Source organism: Podarcis raffonei, chromosome 9 (assembly GCF_027172205.1).
Source record: "Podarcis raffonei isolate rPodRaf1 chromosome 9, rPodRaf1.pri, whole genome shotgun sequence".
In the NCBI taxonomy this organism is placed as follows: Eukaryota; Metazoa; Chordata; class Lepidosauria; order Squamata; family Lacertidae; genus Podarcis; species Podarcis raffonei.
In genome coordinates, this window is record NC_070610.1 from 80,096,366 (window position 1) to 80,113,341 (window position 16,976).

A 16,976-nucleotide genomic window follows, 5' to 3' on the forward strand; every position below is an offset into this window, starting at 1 on the left:
GCCCCTTGCCCACAGACTCCTCTCCGAGCCATGCCAAGGCCAGAAGGGCCTGTGGCCTTTCTGCTGGGCTCCTCCATCGCCCGCGGGCAGCTGAACCAAGGGGCAACGCAAAGGCTGGACAGAGTTCCTCCACCACCGTTAGCTGGCCCCGATTGAGAGCGGCCAAAGGGGGAGGGAAGGAGGCTGTGGCTGGCGGGCGAGCTGACTGGGAGGCTGGGGGGGGGCAAGGGGGAAAGCCCCCTTGCAGCCATTGCAGGGGGGGGGGAGAAGAGGGATATAGCGGTGGTCCACAATCACAACCCTGGGAGAAGAAGGCAGGATTCTCTGCGGCCTGCCAGCCCCTTTCTGGACCAGGAAAGGAGGGCAAGCTGAGGCCACCGGATGACCGGTAGCCAGGGCTATGGGGCAGAAAAATCCACACCATTAAGGGCAGAGAGATGCGCAAGGGATGATGCGCAAGGGATGGACCTGAGGGCTGGAGCTTCCCCGAAGGCATCGCCATTCCCCAAGTGCCAGATGTGTGTTGGGGGGGGGGGAAGTGCAGGCTGCACAGGTCTCCTCCTGGGGCAGGAAAGGGCCAGGGCACCCCAAGGCAAAGCAGAGACATTGCAAGGCCTGAGGGCACCTCCAGATCTGAGAAGGAAACCCAGAGCAGGAAGCCACCTTCAAGGAACCACACACTTTGGTCCCGTGCCATTTGGCCACCTGCTAAGGAGCAGGGTCCTCCTTCCTCTGGGCACCCAGAGACTTTTGCCCGGGGCTTCTGGCGATGACGCCAAGCCCCCCTGCCCTGCCTGAGGACATTTCCCCATGTGCTTCTGCTGGTCTGCGGCACAGGAGTTGCCACGAACGACGCAGTGCACAAGCCTGGAGATGCTCCGGCGCATTTGTCCTCCCCGCGAAAGAAAAGGCACACTGTTTTTGTTCTGATTATCGCAGCAGGTGTGGGGAGGGGGGGTGCAAAAAGGACGAGGTGCCACTCCTGCCAAGTCCCTGCCGCCACCCCAAGCAGAGAAAGAGAAGGAAGAGGGCAGGCAGAGGCAGAGGTGGGTTGCAACTTATTCCAGCATGCAATGAAAAGAGTGCCAGGCGCTGGGCCAGGACAGCGCCCCAAGTCCAAGGCAGCCCCCCCTTGCCCCCAGGGGGCAGGTGAACCTGGCGAGGTGCTGAGTGGTTGGCGCAGGCTGTCCTCAAGGAGCACAGTGGTGGGGTCTGCACGCCGCGCCCTCGGCCCACCAGGAGGTCTTTCCTGCACAATCCATCTCCCTTGTTTCGCAGTCCATCCTTCGGCCATGTCGGCTGACTCCCCCCCCCCCCCAGGAACACCCACCACCCTCACAGACAGGGAGCCAACAGCCAGCCAGAGTCACCAACCCGGGGGGACGGGGAGCAGATCCGAGCCCTGGGCATAACTGCGGGTGCTGCGATGGACCGGGAAGCTAGCAGGACGGGAGGCGAGCGACTCTCCAGAGAACGGCGTCTTGCTCAAAACCGGCTGCGTCCCACAAACACCGGTGTCCGGTTCCCTGTGGCCCAGAGGTCCGGAAGCAAAGGGTCCTTTCCGCAGGACCTCTCCTTCCAGGGGGGCCGCCTTGAGCCAGGAGAGGGGGCCGGGAACTCAAAAGTGGGGAGGGCAGAGGCGTGGCAGGTGGAAAGGGGGCTGGGGCATTATTTGGCTGCCTTGGGCTCCCCCTCCAGGGGGATCTGCAGCAGGCGGGGAGACTGCTCCATGATGCGGACCAGGAGGAGGTCGATGTAGTTCTCCAGCTCGCGGACCTGATCCTGCGTCTGGCTCAGCTCCGCCTCTCGCTTCAGCAGCAGCTGGATCAGCTCGTCGTGCGTCAGGTGGTAATACTTGGCGGACGGATCCAGCGCAGAAGAGTCCTGGGGGGGGAGACAGAGGGAGGGGGTGCGGTCAGTGGAGAAGCAAGACCTTTCTCTCCATCAGAACAAGGACCAGCAAGCAATAATAATAATAATAATAATAATGATGATGATGATGATGGTGATGTCGCACAGGGGGCAGAAATTCACAGAGGAGAATTTTAGGAACACCAGGAGAGACTGCTGGATGAGGCCAAAGGGGCCCATTTCAGACCCCCCACCCACCCACCCCCAGGAAGGCCAAGCCAGGCTGCTCTGGTGGGGCAGCAGGAGGCAGCCATGGGGCTTCCAGGAACTGGGCCTGGGAAAAGCGAGCGCTATGGGATCTGTCGGAGCAGGGTCTTCTTTCGAGGCAGAATGGCCCCAATGGCGGAGGGGGCAACAGGGGGGAATCCCAGGGGGGCACAAAAATAATCTACCAGCCCGAGAGGACAGATGCAGGGAAGCCCCTTCTTCCCGCAGCACAGGGTTAAACTATGGAACTCCCTGCCACTGGAGGCAGCCTAGCTGGCTTGAGAAGAGGACTGGGCTGCCCCATGGAGGATGAGGGGCTCCTAGCCACATGGGCTATGCTCTGGGTCCACGGTTAGAGGCAGCCAGGCTTCTGAATCCCAGGAGGGGAGGGGGCTCTTGTGCTTGAATCTTGCTTCTGGGTCTCCCGTGGGTTGGCCCCTGTGCAAACAGGGTGCTGGACTGGGTGGGCCTCCTTTGGCCTGATCCTGCAGGCTCTTCCTATATGTACGCACTTCAAATTAAAGGTTCTTCTTCAAGGACAGAATAAGGGCCACTAACTGACTGCTGATTCAGGACTTTAAATTGTCCTTTTATCTCAAATTTCCTTTTCTGTGTAGACTGTAATGTTTTCCTGTTGCTATGGCCATTGGCTAATGCGAATAAAGTTTTCTCTCTCTCTTCAAGGACACTGGAAGCCCCCCCCCAGGAAAGAGCCCCCATCTCTGCCGCCCTTGGGGTATTTTCTCCCACCCCCTCCACCCTCTAGGCCATCCCCTTTTACCCTTTTGGGCTCCGCTTTCTCCAGCTGGGAGGTGGGCGCTCCCCCCGCAGTGACGCTGACGGCGCTGCCCGGCTCGCGCTCCTGGCCCCCGCTCCGGACAGGGGTCAGGCTGCCCGCCGGCCTCTGCTTCTCCTTCTCCTCCTGAGGGGCTTTTGGCCCCGGAGAGCTGCTGATGGGCTTGACGGGGTGGGGGCTGCAAGAAACAAGCGGCAGGAGCAGACAAGTCAGGCTCACAAAAGAGCATTGCCCCCTCCCCAAGGGATACACACAGCAAGAGCCCCCCAAAACACACACACACACACATACACACAGCCGAAGGGGTGGGGGGGGACACACCCAAACGCCACTGGGGGAAACTCCTAGAACAGGGGCAGGCAACCTAAGGCCCGGGGGCCAGATCTGGCCCAATTGCCTTCTCAATCCGGCAATCCGTGGACGGTCCAGGAATCAGCATGTTTTTACACGAGTAGAATGTGTCCTTTTATTTAAAATGCATCTCTGGGTGATTTGTGGGGCATAGGAATTTGAAATATACTCGGAGTCGAAAGAGACGGTGGAAGAAGATTGGAAGAAATTTAAATTTTATCTTAAGAACTGTTGTAAAATTATTGAGTGTTAAAATGTCATGGGTAAGGCAAAGCAGATTTGCAGCGATAGATGATTGGGTAAGAGAAAAAGGTTAAAGAAAGTGAATTATAAGTAATTGAGATTAGGGGTTGCTGAAAAAGTTTAAAACAGGGATGCAGAAAAGGGAGGCATGGGGAAGTCGTCGAAATTGGGTATAAGGAAAAAAAGGTTATGAAATTATACATGTTTATATGTTTGTTTGTTTTTGTATTGTCACTTGTAATGTGTTATAATATATATTGGAAAATCAATAAAAATTTTATAAAAATAAAAAAAGAGAGAGTGGATTTCATGCTCTTTATTCAGCTCATAGTGGTGAGGAGGAATGGAAGTTCCCCCAGAATGTCTGCTTTATATACATTATTTACACAATGGGCCCCACGTGATTGGCTAATTCCGGGATTCTCCTGTAGGCCAATCAGGTTGCGGATTCACTTCCACCTGGAGCTGGATTGGGTGGCTCCTGTGGACCAATCAGACTGCTGCATTCTGGATCCTATTGTTCTAGGACCAATCAGACTGCTGCATTCTGGATCCTATTGTTCTAGGACCAATCAGACTGCTGCATTCTGGATCCTATTGTTCTAGGACCAATCAGACTGCTGCATTCTGAATCCTATTGTTCTAGGACCAATCAGACTGCTGCATTCTGGATCCTATTCAACTCAGTACATAACAGAATTCATTCATTCCCCCCCCCCAAAATATAGTCCAGCCCCCCACAAGGTCTGAGGGATGGTGGAGCGGCCCATGGCTGAAGAAGGTTGCTGACCCCTGTCCTAGAAGATAGAAGCAATGAAATGTTAAAGGAAAAGGAAAGGGAAGAGGAAGATGAAGAGGAAGGATGGCAACCATGGCTCTTCCTTGTCCAGCCTCCCCGCCTCCCAACCCCCCCCCTTCATCTATGCTCCGTCCACAGAAGGGAACTTGCACAAATTCCTTGCAAAGACAGGAATACAAAGTCCCATTTCCAAGCGGACCTGACCCTCACCCACAGCCCAAATCCTCTGCACTCCCCCCCTCAAAAAAACCCTTTAGCCAGCTCTGCAGGACGGCCACCCTCCTTTTTAAGGAAGCCCCCTCAGCGCAGCCCCCAAAGCAATTCTGTTCAGGGCCTGTGGGATAGCTCAGCTGGTAGAGCACAAAACTTCTAACCTCAGGGTTGAGGGTTCGAATCCCACACTGGGCAAAAGATTCCTGGACTGAGGGGGGTCGGACTAGGCGACCCCCTGGTCCCTTCCACCTCTCTATGCTTCGAAGAGAGCTGCCGGCTTGCCTCTGGTCCCCCTGGGGCTGGGTGACGCCCCCATAAGCTTCCCCTTCTAGCAGCCAACTCTGTGGGGCAGGGAAGGGGGCTGTTTCCCCACAACTGCAAGGGACGCACCCTGAGCTTTGCTGGCAAACCCAAGGAGAGTTGGCACAGAGTGCCAGCTGCCAGGGAACTCCGACCCCCCACCCCAAATAAAAAGACCCCAAGGCAGAGGCAAGAACAGGGAAAAGGATATTGGGAAATGATTTCTAATGAGCTGGAAAAAATGTTAAAAATAACTTTTGTAAAAAACAACAACCATGAAGCTTCTTGATTAGGAATTTTAGGTACAGAAATACCTAAAGACAGTATTTATGTAGGCTACAGCAGATGCTACTTGCCCAAAGATGGAAGGACAATTTACAAAAGAAGAACAGCTGATAAAGGTGATGGACTCTGCCAAACTGGCAAAAATGAATAGGAAGATCAGAGATCAAGAGGATGGTTTTAATTTAATAAAGAATGGGGGAATTTTGTAAGTTACTTGAAAGAACATTGCAAACAACTGAAAACGTTGGCAGGGTTTTAAAAACACTTGAAGTGAAGCAAGAATTAGGATAAAAAATGAGATTTAAGAAAATATGGAGAACCTTGTAAGATGCCGTTTGAAAAGAATATCTGGGGAAACCACGGAGAGTGGAGTGAATCCGGGGATTCCGCAAATCCTATTAGCAAAGTGATTTAAGATTTGTGTATGATGATAAATGTTAAAAGAAAAATGAATTCTTAAAAATTATTTTAAAAGAAAGAGGGAGCAGGGAGTGCAAGACAGGAAGCCAACACAGTTGCTTCCTTAGAGCTAAAAGCAGATAAACCCAGGAAGAAGTGGATGGAGCCACTCTGGAGAGGCCCCGTGTGCCCAGGGTGCGGGTGCCCATGCGGACGGGCACAGAATCTGGCAGCCATGGGAGGATCTCCTGACACGCTGCCCAGTCCTCCTACATGCCAGGCAGGGCATGAAACCGTTTAACGTCATCCCCGGAGGAGCAGTCCATTGTTTCTCAAGACAGATGGACGCCGACAACAAATCAATGTCACCCGCCTTCGTCTCTGAGGGCACCTGCAGGGGATCATTTATCTGCAGGGATCACCGAGATCATCTGCAGGGACATAGCTGGTCGTTCCCCCAGTTGGCAAGGCTCCATTGACAACAGCAAGTAAACTAAGCCTTTTGTGTCATTGACCCAGTCCTTTGGAACTCCCTGCCACCAGAGATTCAGCAGGCGCCTTCTGGGCCAACTTTTAAACGCCTGCCACAAACTTTTCTATGCAGGCAATCAAGAGTGCATCTTTCCTTTCAAAAGGACTGGAGCAAATTGATATCTTATTTGAGAGAAAACTGTAAACGTTTGAAAACGTTTATAGGTCTGACTTGAAATGTCTGGTAATGTGAAAATAAGGAGCTATTTACATATAAGGGGGTGAATGTTAAAAGAAGATATAAGGTAAGAAAGTGGTTATAGAAATGCGATGAATCTGTTAAAGATATGTGGAAGTCAGAAAGAGGGAGGGAAGGAGGTCGATGCTCTTTTTGAGCAATACTTAAAGTTATGGATTTGTGTACTGAAAATGAAATGAAACATGGAAAAATCAATAAAAATTAAATTTTAAAAAAAGAATGCATCTTTCCACAAGGGTTAACTGGTACCCATTTTTAATTTTTTTATATGGTTTTTACTGCATGGTTTTATGTATCCTTGTTGCAAATGAAACATTTTTATAAGTAGATCAAGGCTGCTGTCACCATAGGCAAGGGATGGTTTAGAGATGTGGAACCCCAGGACGCTCCCCGACAAGGGCGGCTACCTCTCTCGTCAACAGCACCTGAACGTTTGTTCCCTGCGCTGCAATTTGCAAGGCTCTGCGCTTGAGCTCCTTGCGTTTCTGACCACATGCCCGGCTCACCTGCTAATTATACACAAGGGCCTTGGCAAATGCCAACTCCGGTTCTCCTCCAGAGGCCAGCCATGTCTCCCTCTCTCCTTCCCTCGCACGCATCCTGGGGCCTGAGCATCCCTCCTTCAGAAGCACCAGGCTGACCCCAGGTGATGGCTGGACCTTCAGCGCCACAACCTGCCAGCTGCTCCTGCCTGTGCAGAAGAAACACCCACAAGAGCCAAAGGACTCTGGGACTTGTAGTTCTCGGGGGGCGGGAAGCACAGGCCAGAGTCTAAGCCTGGCGCAAAGCAGCTATTGCATAGGTCCACCTAGCGCAACATGGAATCAGAGTTGTAGAGTTGGAAGGATGCAGATGACACAACCTTGAAGGCAGAAAGTGAGGAGGAATTAAAGAACCTTTTAATGAGGGTGAAAGAGGAGAGCGCAAAATATGGTCTGAAGCTCAACATCAAAAAAACGAAGATCACGGCCACTGGTCCCATCACCTCCTGGCAAATAGAAGGGGAAGAAATGGAGGCAGTGAGAGATTTTACTTTCTTGGGCTCCATGATCACTGCAGATGGTGACAGCAGTCACGAAATTAAGAGACGTCTGCTTCTTGGGAGAAAAGCAATGACAAACCTAGACAGCATCTTAAAAAGTAGAGACATCACCTTGTCAACAAAGGTCCGTATAGTTAAAGCTCTGGTTTTCCCAGTAGTGATGTATGGAAGTGAGAGCTGGACCCTAAAGAAGGCTGATCGCCGAAGAATTGATGCTTTTGAATTCTGGTGCTGGAGGAGACTCTTGAGAGTCCCATGGACTGCAAGAAGATCAAACCTCTCCATTCTGAAGGAAATCAGCCCTGAGTGCTCACTGGAAGGACAGATCCTGAAGCTGAGGCTCCAAGACTTTGGCCACCTCATGAGAAGAGAAGACTCCCTGGAAAAGACCCTGATGTTGGGGAAGATGGAGGGCACAAGGAGAAGGGGACGGCAGAGGACGAGATGGTGGGACAGTGTTCTCTAAGCTACCAGCATGAGTTTGACCAAACTCTGGGAGGCAGTGGAAGACAGGAGTGCCTGGCGTGCTCTGGTCCAGGGGGTCACGAAGAGGCGGACACGACTAAACAACAACAAAGAGTTGGAAGGAAGGATCTGCTATGGCTGACAGTGACTTCCCAGGAGGTCAAGCAGAGGAGAGCTTCGCTTCCCCTGGAACTGGCCTGCTCGCACAGCCCTCAAGAAGGAAACGGACTCTCTTCTTCCCCTCTCTCAGACCCTGAGTTTCATGGACATGTAGAGTGGGAAGGGTCCCCCAAAGGCCATCCAGCCTGACCCCCTGCAATGCGAGGATCGCAGCTGAAGCATCCCTGGCAAATGACCATTCCCAAACAAGCTCCCAAGGGCTGCAAATTTTACAAGACCTGCAGACCGTGGATGTGGTGCCACCTGTGTAAGAACCCGAGGAGGAGCTGGCGGATCAGTCCAGCCTCCTGCCCTCGCTGTGGCCAACCAGACGCCCCAAAGGGAAGTGTGATAAGAATTTTAAAGTCTTACATATATAATAAATGTTCATAAATGTACCAACCAAGCACATACATAGATCAACACAGGAAGACCGACCTGGAACCATTTTTGATTTTCAAACTGACCAAATGTTTTCTCTGCAAGGTCAAAGGAAAATGGAAAAGCCTCCCCATTGTCTTTTCCTTCACAAATCCTGGCTGAAGGGCACATTTAAGATATGAATAGGGTGTGAGCCTGTGACCTGGCCCAGGAACTATTTATCATTACAAAAGACTGGCCAGGCTCCCCAGGCAATCCAGTCAAGTGACCATTAAAAAGGTAACCTGTCAGACAAGATAAACAGCGCACTCAGATTTCTGCTGTAGACCGCCTTTTCTGTGATGTAGGTATGATGTACCTGGGGGGTGGTCTTAGGTTACACCCCTTCTTATCCAGTACAATCTACAACTGAGCCTGAATACCACCTCCCTGCAGGGCAGGCCTAGCCCTCCCCCAGAAATCTGCTGGCATGTACCCCTATCATTCCCCACCACCACCACATCTGTCCTCCTGCTTCTTTGCATCTGGGCACTGCTGCCAAACAACACCTAGACAGAGGCCCCCTGGCAAGAGGCTTGTGGGTCACAGGCTCCAGAAGGGTTTTCCTGCAGGAGGGGCTCTTTACTCTGTGCCGATGGCGGACACCCCCCCCAAAAAAAATTTTCCGACAGGCAACTTTGAAAGGCAGCCCCACAAGGCTGCAGGCCCCCATCTCCAGCAAGCCCTGACCAACAGTGGGGAGAGTCTTAAAAGGAGGAGGCCAGACCCCGACCGTAAACTGCTCAAGGGTCTCCCCCAGCTAATGTAGCAGGTCTGGGGGGGCTATTCCAGGGACCCTCACAGAGATCTCTGCAGCAACAGCACCACCTGCTGGCAATGGAGGCAAACACCTCAGCAAACTTCACTGAGAAATCCTAATAAAGTCGGTTTCTGTGCTGCTATTTTTAGCCCTGCATTTGGACACGGGTGGAAAATGAACACATTGCAGGCTGAAATCTAAAACTATGAGCTGCTTTTCAACTCTTTTGTAGGATGAAAACAACTCCACGTCCCTCCCGTTGCTCTCTGTGAGGAAGGAGAAGGACTCTGGTGCATTAACGGCTCCCAGCAGAAGCCATCAGGAAGACAAAAGGGTCAGACAAAAGGCTTTCCTAGCCCAACATCCTGGAACATCACACAGCCATCATACACTGACAGCATCTCTGGTGGATTATTTCAACACCTTGAATATGGCTCAGCTGCCTTTGGAAACCAAAAGTTAGCCAGCGTCACCCGCTGCATTTTGCACTAACTGGATGCAAAAGTGTCACACGTAACTGGCCAGCCTTTGAAAAGCTATGCAGTGACTTCCAGCAAGTATCCCTGAAGGAGCGTCTCCACCCCCATCGTCCAGCCTGGACACGGAGGTCCAGCGCCGAGGGCCTTCTGGCGGTTCCCTCCCTGCGAGAAACTATAGAACCAGGCAGAGGGCCTTCTCAGTGGTGGCGCCCTCCCATCAGATGTCAAGGAAATAAACAACTAACTGACTTTAAGAAGACATCTGAAGGCAGCCCTGTTTAGGGAAGTCTTTAATGTTTGATGTTTCATGGTGTTTTTAATATTCTCTTGGGAGCTGCCCAGAGTAGCTGGGGAAACCAAGCCAGATAGGCGGGGTATAAATAATAAATTGTTGTTGTTGCGCCTGGCAGGGAGGATTACCCAGAAGAGGTCTGAACAACACTTTGGGACACTAAAAGGCCAAGTATTCTTTTTCTGCACATCTTTCCCAAAAATGTTTTGTTAAACTGCGAATGCACCTGTCCCCCCCATGCTTCCCAAAAGTGTAAGATCTCTGGAATGTGGAGGCACACCCCAAAAGGGCACAAACAGCGGTTCCACGCAGGAGGCAGTGATTTTGGGGTCCCCCAGAATTTAATCCTCTTGGACCTCCACAGATCTTTCCCACGAAGTTCATTCGGATCATTTAAGACAGATTACTACAGCTGAATGGATAAAGAATAGGAGTGAAACCAAAGCAGACCTCTCTGCCCAGAAGGCGTTTTCAGAGCCAGCCACGCTGTTAATATTCTTCATTTCACTTGCTAGTTGCCTGACACCAAGCGGTCTCTGGGCGACTTGCAACAGATTGAAAGAGAGATAATTGTCTAAAAACAAGAATCATAAGCCAGCCTCCGAAGAAATGACCAGCAGCTCAGAGCAGCCCCAACCGCTAAAGCAAAAGGACAGGCATAGGCAAACTCGCCCTCCAGATGTTTTGGGACTACAACTCCCATGATCCCTAGCTAACAGGACCAGTGGTCAGGGATGATGGGAATTGCAGTCTCAAAACATCTGGAGGGCTGAGTTTGCCTATGGCTGCATAAGGACATCTTGTGCCAACAAATGGTTGGGAGGAGAGGGCCGTTTTCACCTGGCACCAAAAAAAGGTTTAAGCAGGCACCAGGCAGTCTTCAATGGGGAAGGGGGAGATTCTAAACCAGGCATCCCCCAAACTCGGCCCGCCAGCTGTTTGGGGACTACAACTCCCATCATCCCTGACCACTAGTCCTGTTAGCTAGGGATGATGGGAGTTGTAGTCCCAAAACAGCTGGAGGGCCAAGTTTGGGGGTGCCTGTTCTAAACTTCTCTTAAAGGTAAAAGTAAAGGGACCCCTGACCATTAGGTCCAGTCGTGACCGACTCTGGGATTGCAGCGCTCATCTCGCTTTACTGGCCGAGGGAGCCGGCGTACAGCTTCTGGGTCATGTGGCCAGCAGGACTAAGCCGCTTCTGGTGAACCAGAGCAGCGCACGGAAAGGCTGTTTAGCTTCCCGCCGGAGCGGTACCTATTTATCTACTTGCACTTCATGCTTTTGAACTGCTAGGTTGGCAGGATCTGGGACCGAGCAATGGGAGCTCACCCCGTCGCGGGAATTCGAACCGCCGACCTTCTGATCAGCAAGTCCTAGGCTCTGAGGTTTAACGCACAGCGCCACCCGTGTCCCTTTCTTGGAGAGGGGCATTTAGAGATGGGCTTCAGGCGAATATCTAAAAGTCCGGACACAGCACCTCTCTCGATGCGAACCTGAATTGAACAAGGTTTTATAGAGAAAAACAAGCACCTTGAATTGAGCTCAGAAATGAACTGAGCTCAGCTGACTTAAGACAAGCTTTACGAGGTCAGACCACCAACACACACATCCCTGCCAGCAATTGGACTGCAGCATTCTGCAGTTTCTGAACCACCTGCAAAGGCAGCCCCACATATAACACGCAGCAGTAATCTAACCTAGAGGTTACTAAAGCCAAGCTGTCCCTGTCTGGATAGGGGCATAGATGGAACCCCGCCAAAAACTGGCAGAAGCTTCTCTGTGCCACGGAGACCACGGGCATCTCTCATGATACAGTCCCTACTAACTGCCAGACTGGGTGGCAATGGGTTTTTATCCAGCCTTTTTCCTCTGAGGCCGATCTGCAGAGATCCAAGTTTTCCCACATCCAGGAAAGCCTTCAAAAACTCAGCTGTTATTTTGGAGTGTGTTAAGTCTCCAACCTTGACACGCGATGGGGAGGGCACGTCATGCGAAGGGGTGAAGGGAATCGCTGCTCCAAAAGAGAAAAGGAGATGGCTCAAAGTCACATTGCTCTTTTCACACATGCGCCATTTTGCATGAAGCTCTGGATCACTTCTTGTGAAAAAAGAAACTGATAAATGCAATGAATACTAGCAATAATAATAGGCTGTGCCTGCCCCCTTCCTAGTCAGAATTAAGGCTGTATCTCGGGAGAGGCTTGTGCACTGACCATTTTTACAGGAAATGCTGCCACAGGGGAGCATTAAAAAAAAAAATCTCTCCTGCTTCCTTGTTCATGCACAAATATCCTCCCCCCTTGAGACAACGCTGAAAGATGGAACAGAACCATCGAAAACCATCATGGCCAGCGAGTGAGTTCACATTTAAAGATCTGCTATAAACCTTAAGATAGTTTGGGTGTGAAAAGCTCAATTGTTTAGAGCGTGGTGCTGGTAACGCCAAGGTTGCAGGTTCGATCCCCGGATGGGGCAGCTGTGCATTCCTGCATTCCGGGGGTTGGACTGGATGACCCTCAGGGTTCCCTTCCACCTCTATGATTCTTTGATTAAGTGGTATGCAAATTAAGTGGTATGCTTAAACAGTGAATAAAACCATGGGAGGAGATCTTACCACTCAGGTGGGTGGGGGGTACAGAGTAGGAACATACACCCCCTCCCCGCAGGTCTCCCTTGCCAAGGCCAAGTGGTAGAATTGGGGCGACTGTCCCACCACAAAGAGCCACTTCCCGCTTGCCCCCCCACTGACCCTTTGCTTCCAGCATGCCGGGGGGGGGGCAGGAGCTGCCCCTGCTCTAAGGGGCCCCCCTTCTGCAGAGCTAGGAGAGAAGAGAAGGATTTAGTCACAGCCCTTAAAAGAGGAGGAAAAGGGTAAACCAAAGATAAAAGCCATGGAGGGGGCATGAAAAGATGCCATGCAGTTTGGGGGGGCAAGGGGTAGGATTGGGCTGTGGGGAGGGTCCCGTGAGCTGCAGCCAGTCAAGACACCCCCATGGGCAGAGGGAGGGCCAAGCCAGGGCTTTGGGGGGTTTCCTGGGAGAGACGCCCCAAGACCACAGGGAAGGAGGGGGGTCACCTGGTGCACACACACACACACACACGCCTTGCCCAGCTCACCTGGCCGTCCACTGGAGAGGAGGCGCTTCTTCTGCCTGCGTCGCCCCCACAGGCGAAACCGAAGAGGCCACTGAAGCGGCCCTGGGCCGCGGGAGAGCGAGGGAGGGGGCCGCCACAGCGGAGCCCCTGCCCAAGTCAGGATGCAGGACGGGAGATGGGAAGAGGAAGTCGCTGGGGTGGGCAGCCCCCTCCAGCGAAGGCGTGGAGAAAGTCACGGGGGCGGCCGGTTGGTCCTCGGAGGGGTGGGCAAGGAAGAAGCCGCGAGGGGCCGCCTCCGGGCCACCCAGACCCTCCACCCAGGAGACCGGCAGGAGGGCCGCCTCCGAGGATGCCGGGTCAGCAGGCCTCTCCACAAAGGGGTTGTTCTGCGGGGAAGGCGGCGGTGGCGTCCCGGCCCAGGGGGCAAAGGGGTTGCCCGGCGCCAGGGCGGTGTCCGTCCAGCTGCCCTGAGGCTCCTCTCTGCCCGCCTGCCAAAAGTCGGCCTTCTTGAAGTCCACCACCCGGTCGTCCGACCAGCTGGACGACAGCTCCGACTCGCTCAGAGAGCTGCCGGCCCGAGCCTGCCTGAGCTGCCCGCCCGCCAAGACCGCGGGGAAGGGGGGCGACGTGGCAGGCAGGCTCTGGCTGAGTGGGCTTGGCGCAGGGTCCCCCTCGGGGAAGGAGAGAGCCCCTCTTTCTCCTGGTGGCAAATCTTCCTCCGGCCCCCCAAGTCCTGGCCGCCGTCCTTCGGGCCACGAGTCCTGCGACGGCGGCTGCTCCTCCTCCACGGCCGTCCAGAACAGGACCGAGGGGCTGGGCCGGGAGTCCTGGGGGGTCTCTTTGCGTGCGGGGATCTCCTTGGCTGTCTGTAGCGAGCCCAGCTCCGAGAGCCCCTGCGGCCAGGGAGCGCCCGCCTGCCACACGGAGGAGTCAGACAGGCCTGACGCGCCCAAGGAGAGATCGGTAGGGCAAGTTTCAAACTGCTCGGCCCCCGGGGTCTCCCCCGAAGGGAGGACTCGGCCCCTCAGCTCATTATCTGCTGCAGGTTCGGCGCCAACGCCTGCCAGCCCGAGGCTCCCCGTGGCACGGACGCCAGCTGCTCCCATTATCACCAGTGGCGCCAGGGAGGAGGTGGCGGCGGCGGCCACTGGGGGAGGCTTCCCTTCACCCATGGAGGGGGCTCCCTCTGCGGGCACTTCCAGCTCCTCGGGTGCAGCTGCCTCATCTTTCCGCCTCTCCTGGACGCCCCACGCCTCCTCCAGGCCGAGGGGCACGAACCTCCTTGGGGGTTTCCGGGGGGGTCCCTCGGCCTGCTCCTGAGCCCCCCAGCCGGGCATCTCTCTGGCCTCCTCTATATTCAGGCTGGCATCGGGCGCCTCGTCCGGTGCCAAGCAGAGGACCGCTTCCTCTCGCCCCACAGCGTCCCAGCGAGGCGAGTCGGCCGTGGAGGCCTCCCCAGTTTCGGCTTCGGGGGCCCGGCCACTTCCGCGCAGGGGGCTTTCTGCAGTCGCACTCTGAGGCAGAGGAGGGGGGCTCTCCTCCAAGAAGACCTCATCGGCGGTGGGCCAGGGGCTCCCGCTGTCCTCCGGGGCCTGCTCTGCCGTTGCGTCGCTTCCCGAAGCGGGGCCTTCTTCGCAGGGCTCCCCCCAGGAGCTGCTCTCCGAGGGCTGGCCCAAGGCTTGGCCCCCCAAGCTCTCTCTTCTCACTCCTCCCAGCGCCTGCTCAGGGGTGCAGCTCAGCGGATCTGGGCTCCCTGGGCCGGCGTCCTCCTGTCCCCCGGCTTGGGGTTCCGGGGTCTCGGCTAGGGGGGCGTCCGGGTGGGAACCGCCTTCCAGCCCCTTCCCTGCAGGCGGAGGCTCCCTGGGAGCGTCCGGCCGGAGCCGGCTGGTGGCGAAGGCGTCAAAGCTGTCGTCCCACTCCGGGGGGGCCCTGGCAGAGGCGGGTGGAGACGGCGGCGGCGCCTCCGGGGTGCTGGCGCTCTGGGCCTCGGGCAGCAGGTCTCCAGCCGTGGCGAAGGGAGGGGGGTCCTGATCCGCAGAGAGACAAGGGTGGTCCGGGGAACTAGAGAGAAAGCGAGCAGGGGAAGCAGGTTTAGTATCTGGTCAGCCAGGATCGGGTCCTCGCAGGAAGGGCGGCTGCCTCTGCAGGGGTGGGGAGGGGCTGCGTGTGACTGCAATGGGGCAGAACCAGCAATTGGGGCTGGGGGCAAGGGCAGGGGCCGTCTCGGAGCTTGAGGGCTGTCTATACCTTAGCAGGCACTTTCAGGCTGTGGAGAGAGACAGAACAGACCCCCCACTGCCCCCCCACCCCAGTTAATGCTCCATGGGGTAATCTGGGCTCCCCAAAACACACACACACAGAGCGGCAAACGTCAGGGCACATTCTGGGGAAGAAGGAGGCTTTGCTGAAGCAGGGCAAGGAGGGTGGCAAAAATCAAACCAAAGCAGGGAGGGAACAAGCAGAGGCAGGGGAAATAAACAGCGATGGCACAGGCTGCCCCCCCCCCACAAAGACACCCCGACTGAATGCACGTGGGCCCCCCCCCCATGTTGTATGATGAACTGCAGACACTTGACGTTCATTTGCGGTTGGCAGGCGAGAGAAACGCCTCTGGCACAAACCAAGAATGGACCCTGTCCTCTCTTGTGGGGGGTCCCTCTCTCCAGGGAGCTGAGGTGCCCCCCACACTCACCAACCTGCTCACAGTCTTGGGGTGCGCTCCGCAGAGGGGAGCCCCTCCAGTTCCACTCCTGCCCTTCCCTTCGCCTATCCCAGTCCTGGGGGGCAGAATGGGACTCCAGGGGGGCCAGAAATGGGATGAGGACCGCCAAGCAACATGCCATAAGGTAGGACCCAATCCGAAAGGAAGCTCCTTTCCTCGAGTTTGCACAGAAGAACAGCCTGCCGGCCGGGTTGTATTTTGCGAGTTGGGCGCAGCTCCTGCAGCTGCCGCCAGTGGCATCCAAAGACACCTGTCTCTCTGCTTCCCTGGAGCCCAGAGGCTGCAGCAGCTGGTCCCCATTCAGGCGCAGAGGAGACCCCCAGACCTTCAGCAAAGGGGCTGGACTCCCAGGTCTTCATCCTGGGAACTGGGCAGCTTCATGGCAAACCCACCTTTGGGTGACACCCCCCCGAACCCCTTCAGTCGCAGAATGGGCCACCTAGGCAAAAAACAGGGAGCCAGCGAGACTTGGAGGGCAGCAATTCAGACCTGGGAGCGCAGACCCCCCCCCCAAGGCCTCTCCCCTTCTCCCCCCAAGCTGGTTTCCTGGCCTCTCCCCCCAAAGCCACCACGGCTGCTGCTTTTCAGCCACCTGACACTAGAGGGAGAAGGGAGGCCAGCAGATTCAGGGAAGTTTTTAATATGGGACATTTTAATAAATAACAATAATAGTAATTATTATTATTATTATTATTATTATTATTAATTATTATTATTTGTACCCTGCCCATTTTTTATTATTTGTACCCCACCCATTTTTTATTATTTGTACTCCGCCCATCTGGCTGGGCTTCCCCAGCCACTCTGGGCAGCACCCAACAGATTAATAACAGAATAAAACATCAAACCTTAAAATCTTCCTGATACAGGGCTGCCTTCAGGTGTCTTCTAAAAGTCAGATAGTTGTTTATTTCCTTGACATCTGGTGGGAGGGCATTCCACAGGGCGGGCGCTGCCACCGAGAAGGCCCTCTGCCTGGTTCCCTGTAGCTTTGCTTCTCTCAATGAGGGAACCGCCAGAAGGCCCTCGGCGCTGGACCTCAGTGTCTGGGCAGAACAATGGGGGTGGAGACTCTCCTTCAGGTATACTGGACCAAGGCCATTTAGGGCTTTCAAGGTCAGCACCAACACTTTGAATTGTGCTCGGAAACGTACTGGGAGCCAATGTAGGTCTTTCAAGACCGGTGTTATATGGTCTCGGCGGGTGCTCCCAGTCACCAGTCTGGCTGCCGCATTCTGGATTAGTTGTAGTTTCCGGGTCACCTTCAAAGGTAGCCCCATGTAGAGCAAGTTGCAGTAGTCCAAGCAG

At 54.6% G+C, this 16,976-nt stretch overlaps 1 protein-coding gene across 1 annotated transcript in view; it reads right to left on the reverse strand.

Moving 5' to 3' along the window:
- Positions 1 to 1,192: 1,192 nt before the first annotated feature.
- The window catches only part of RAB11FIP5 (RAB11 family interacting protein 5), a 55,475-nt gene continuing 39,691 nt past the window's right edge, over positions 1,193 to 16,976 (reverse strand). The window contains exons 4-6 of the mRNA XM_053402281.1: positions 12,968 to 15,007; positions 2,900 to 3,092; positions 1,193 to 1,884 (exon numbers count right to left, since the gene is read on the reverse strand). Coding sequence (XP_053258256.1) covers positions 1,669 to 1,884; positions 2,900 to 3,092; positions 12,968 to 15,007 — 2,449 coding nt within the window. The 3' untranslated portion in view covers positions 1,193 to 1,668. The remainder of the gene's footprint in view (positions 1,885 to 2,899; positions 3,093 to 12,967; positions 15,008 to 16,976) is intronic.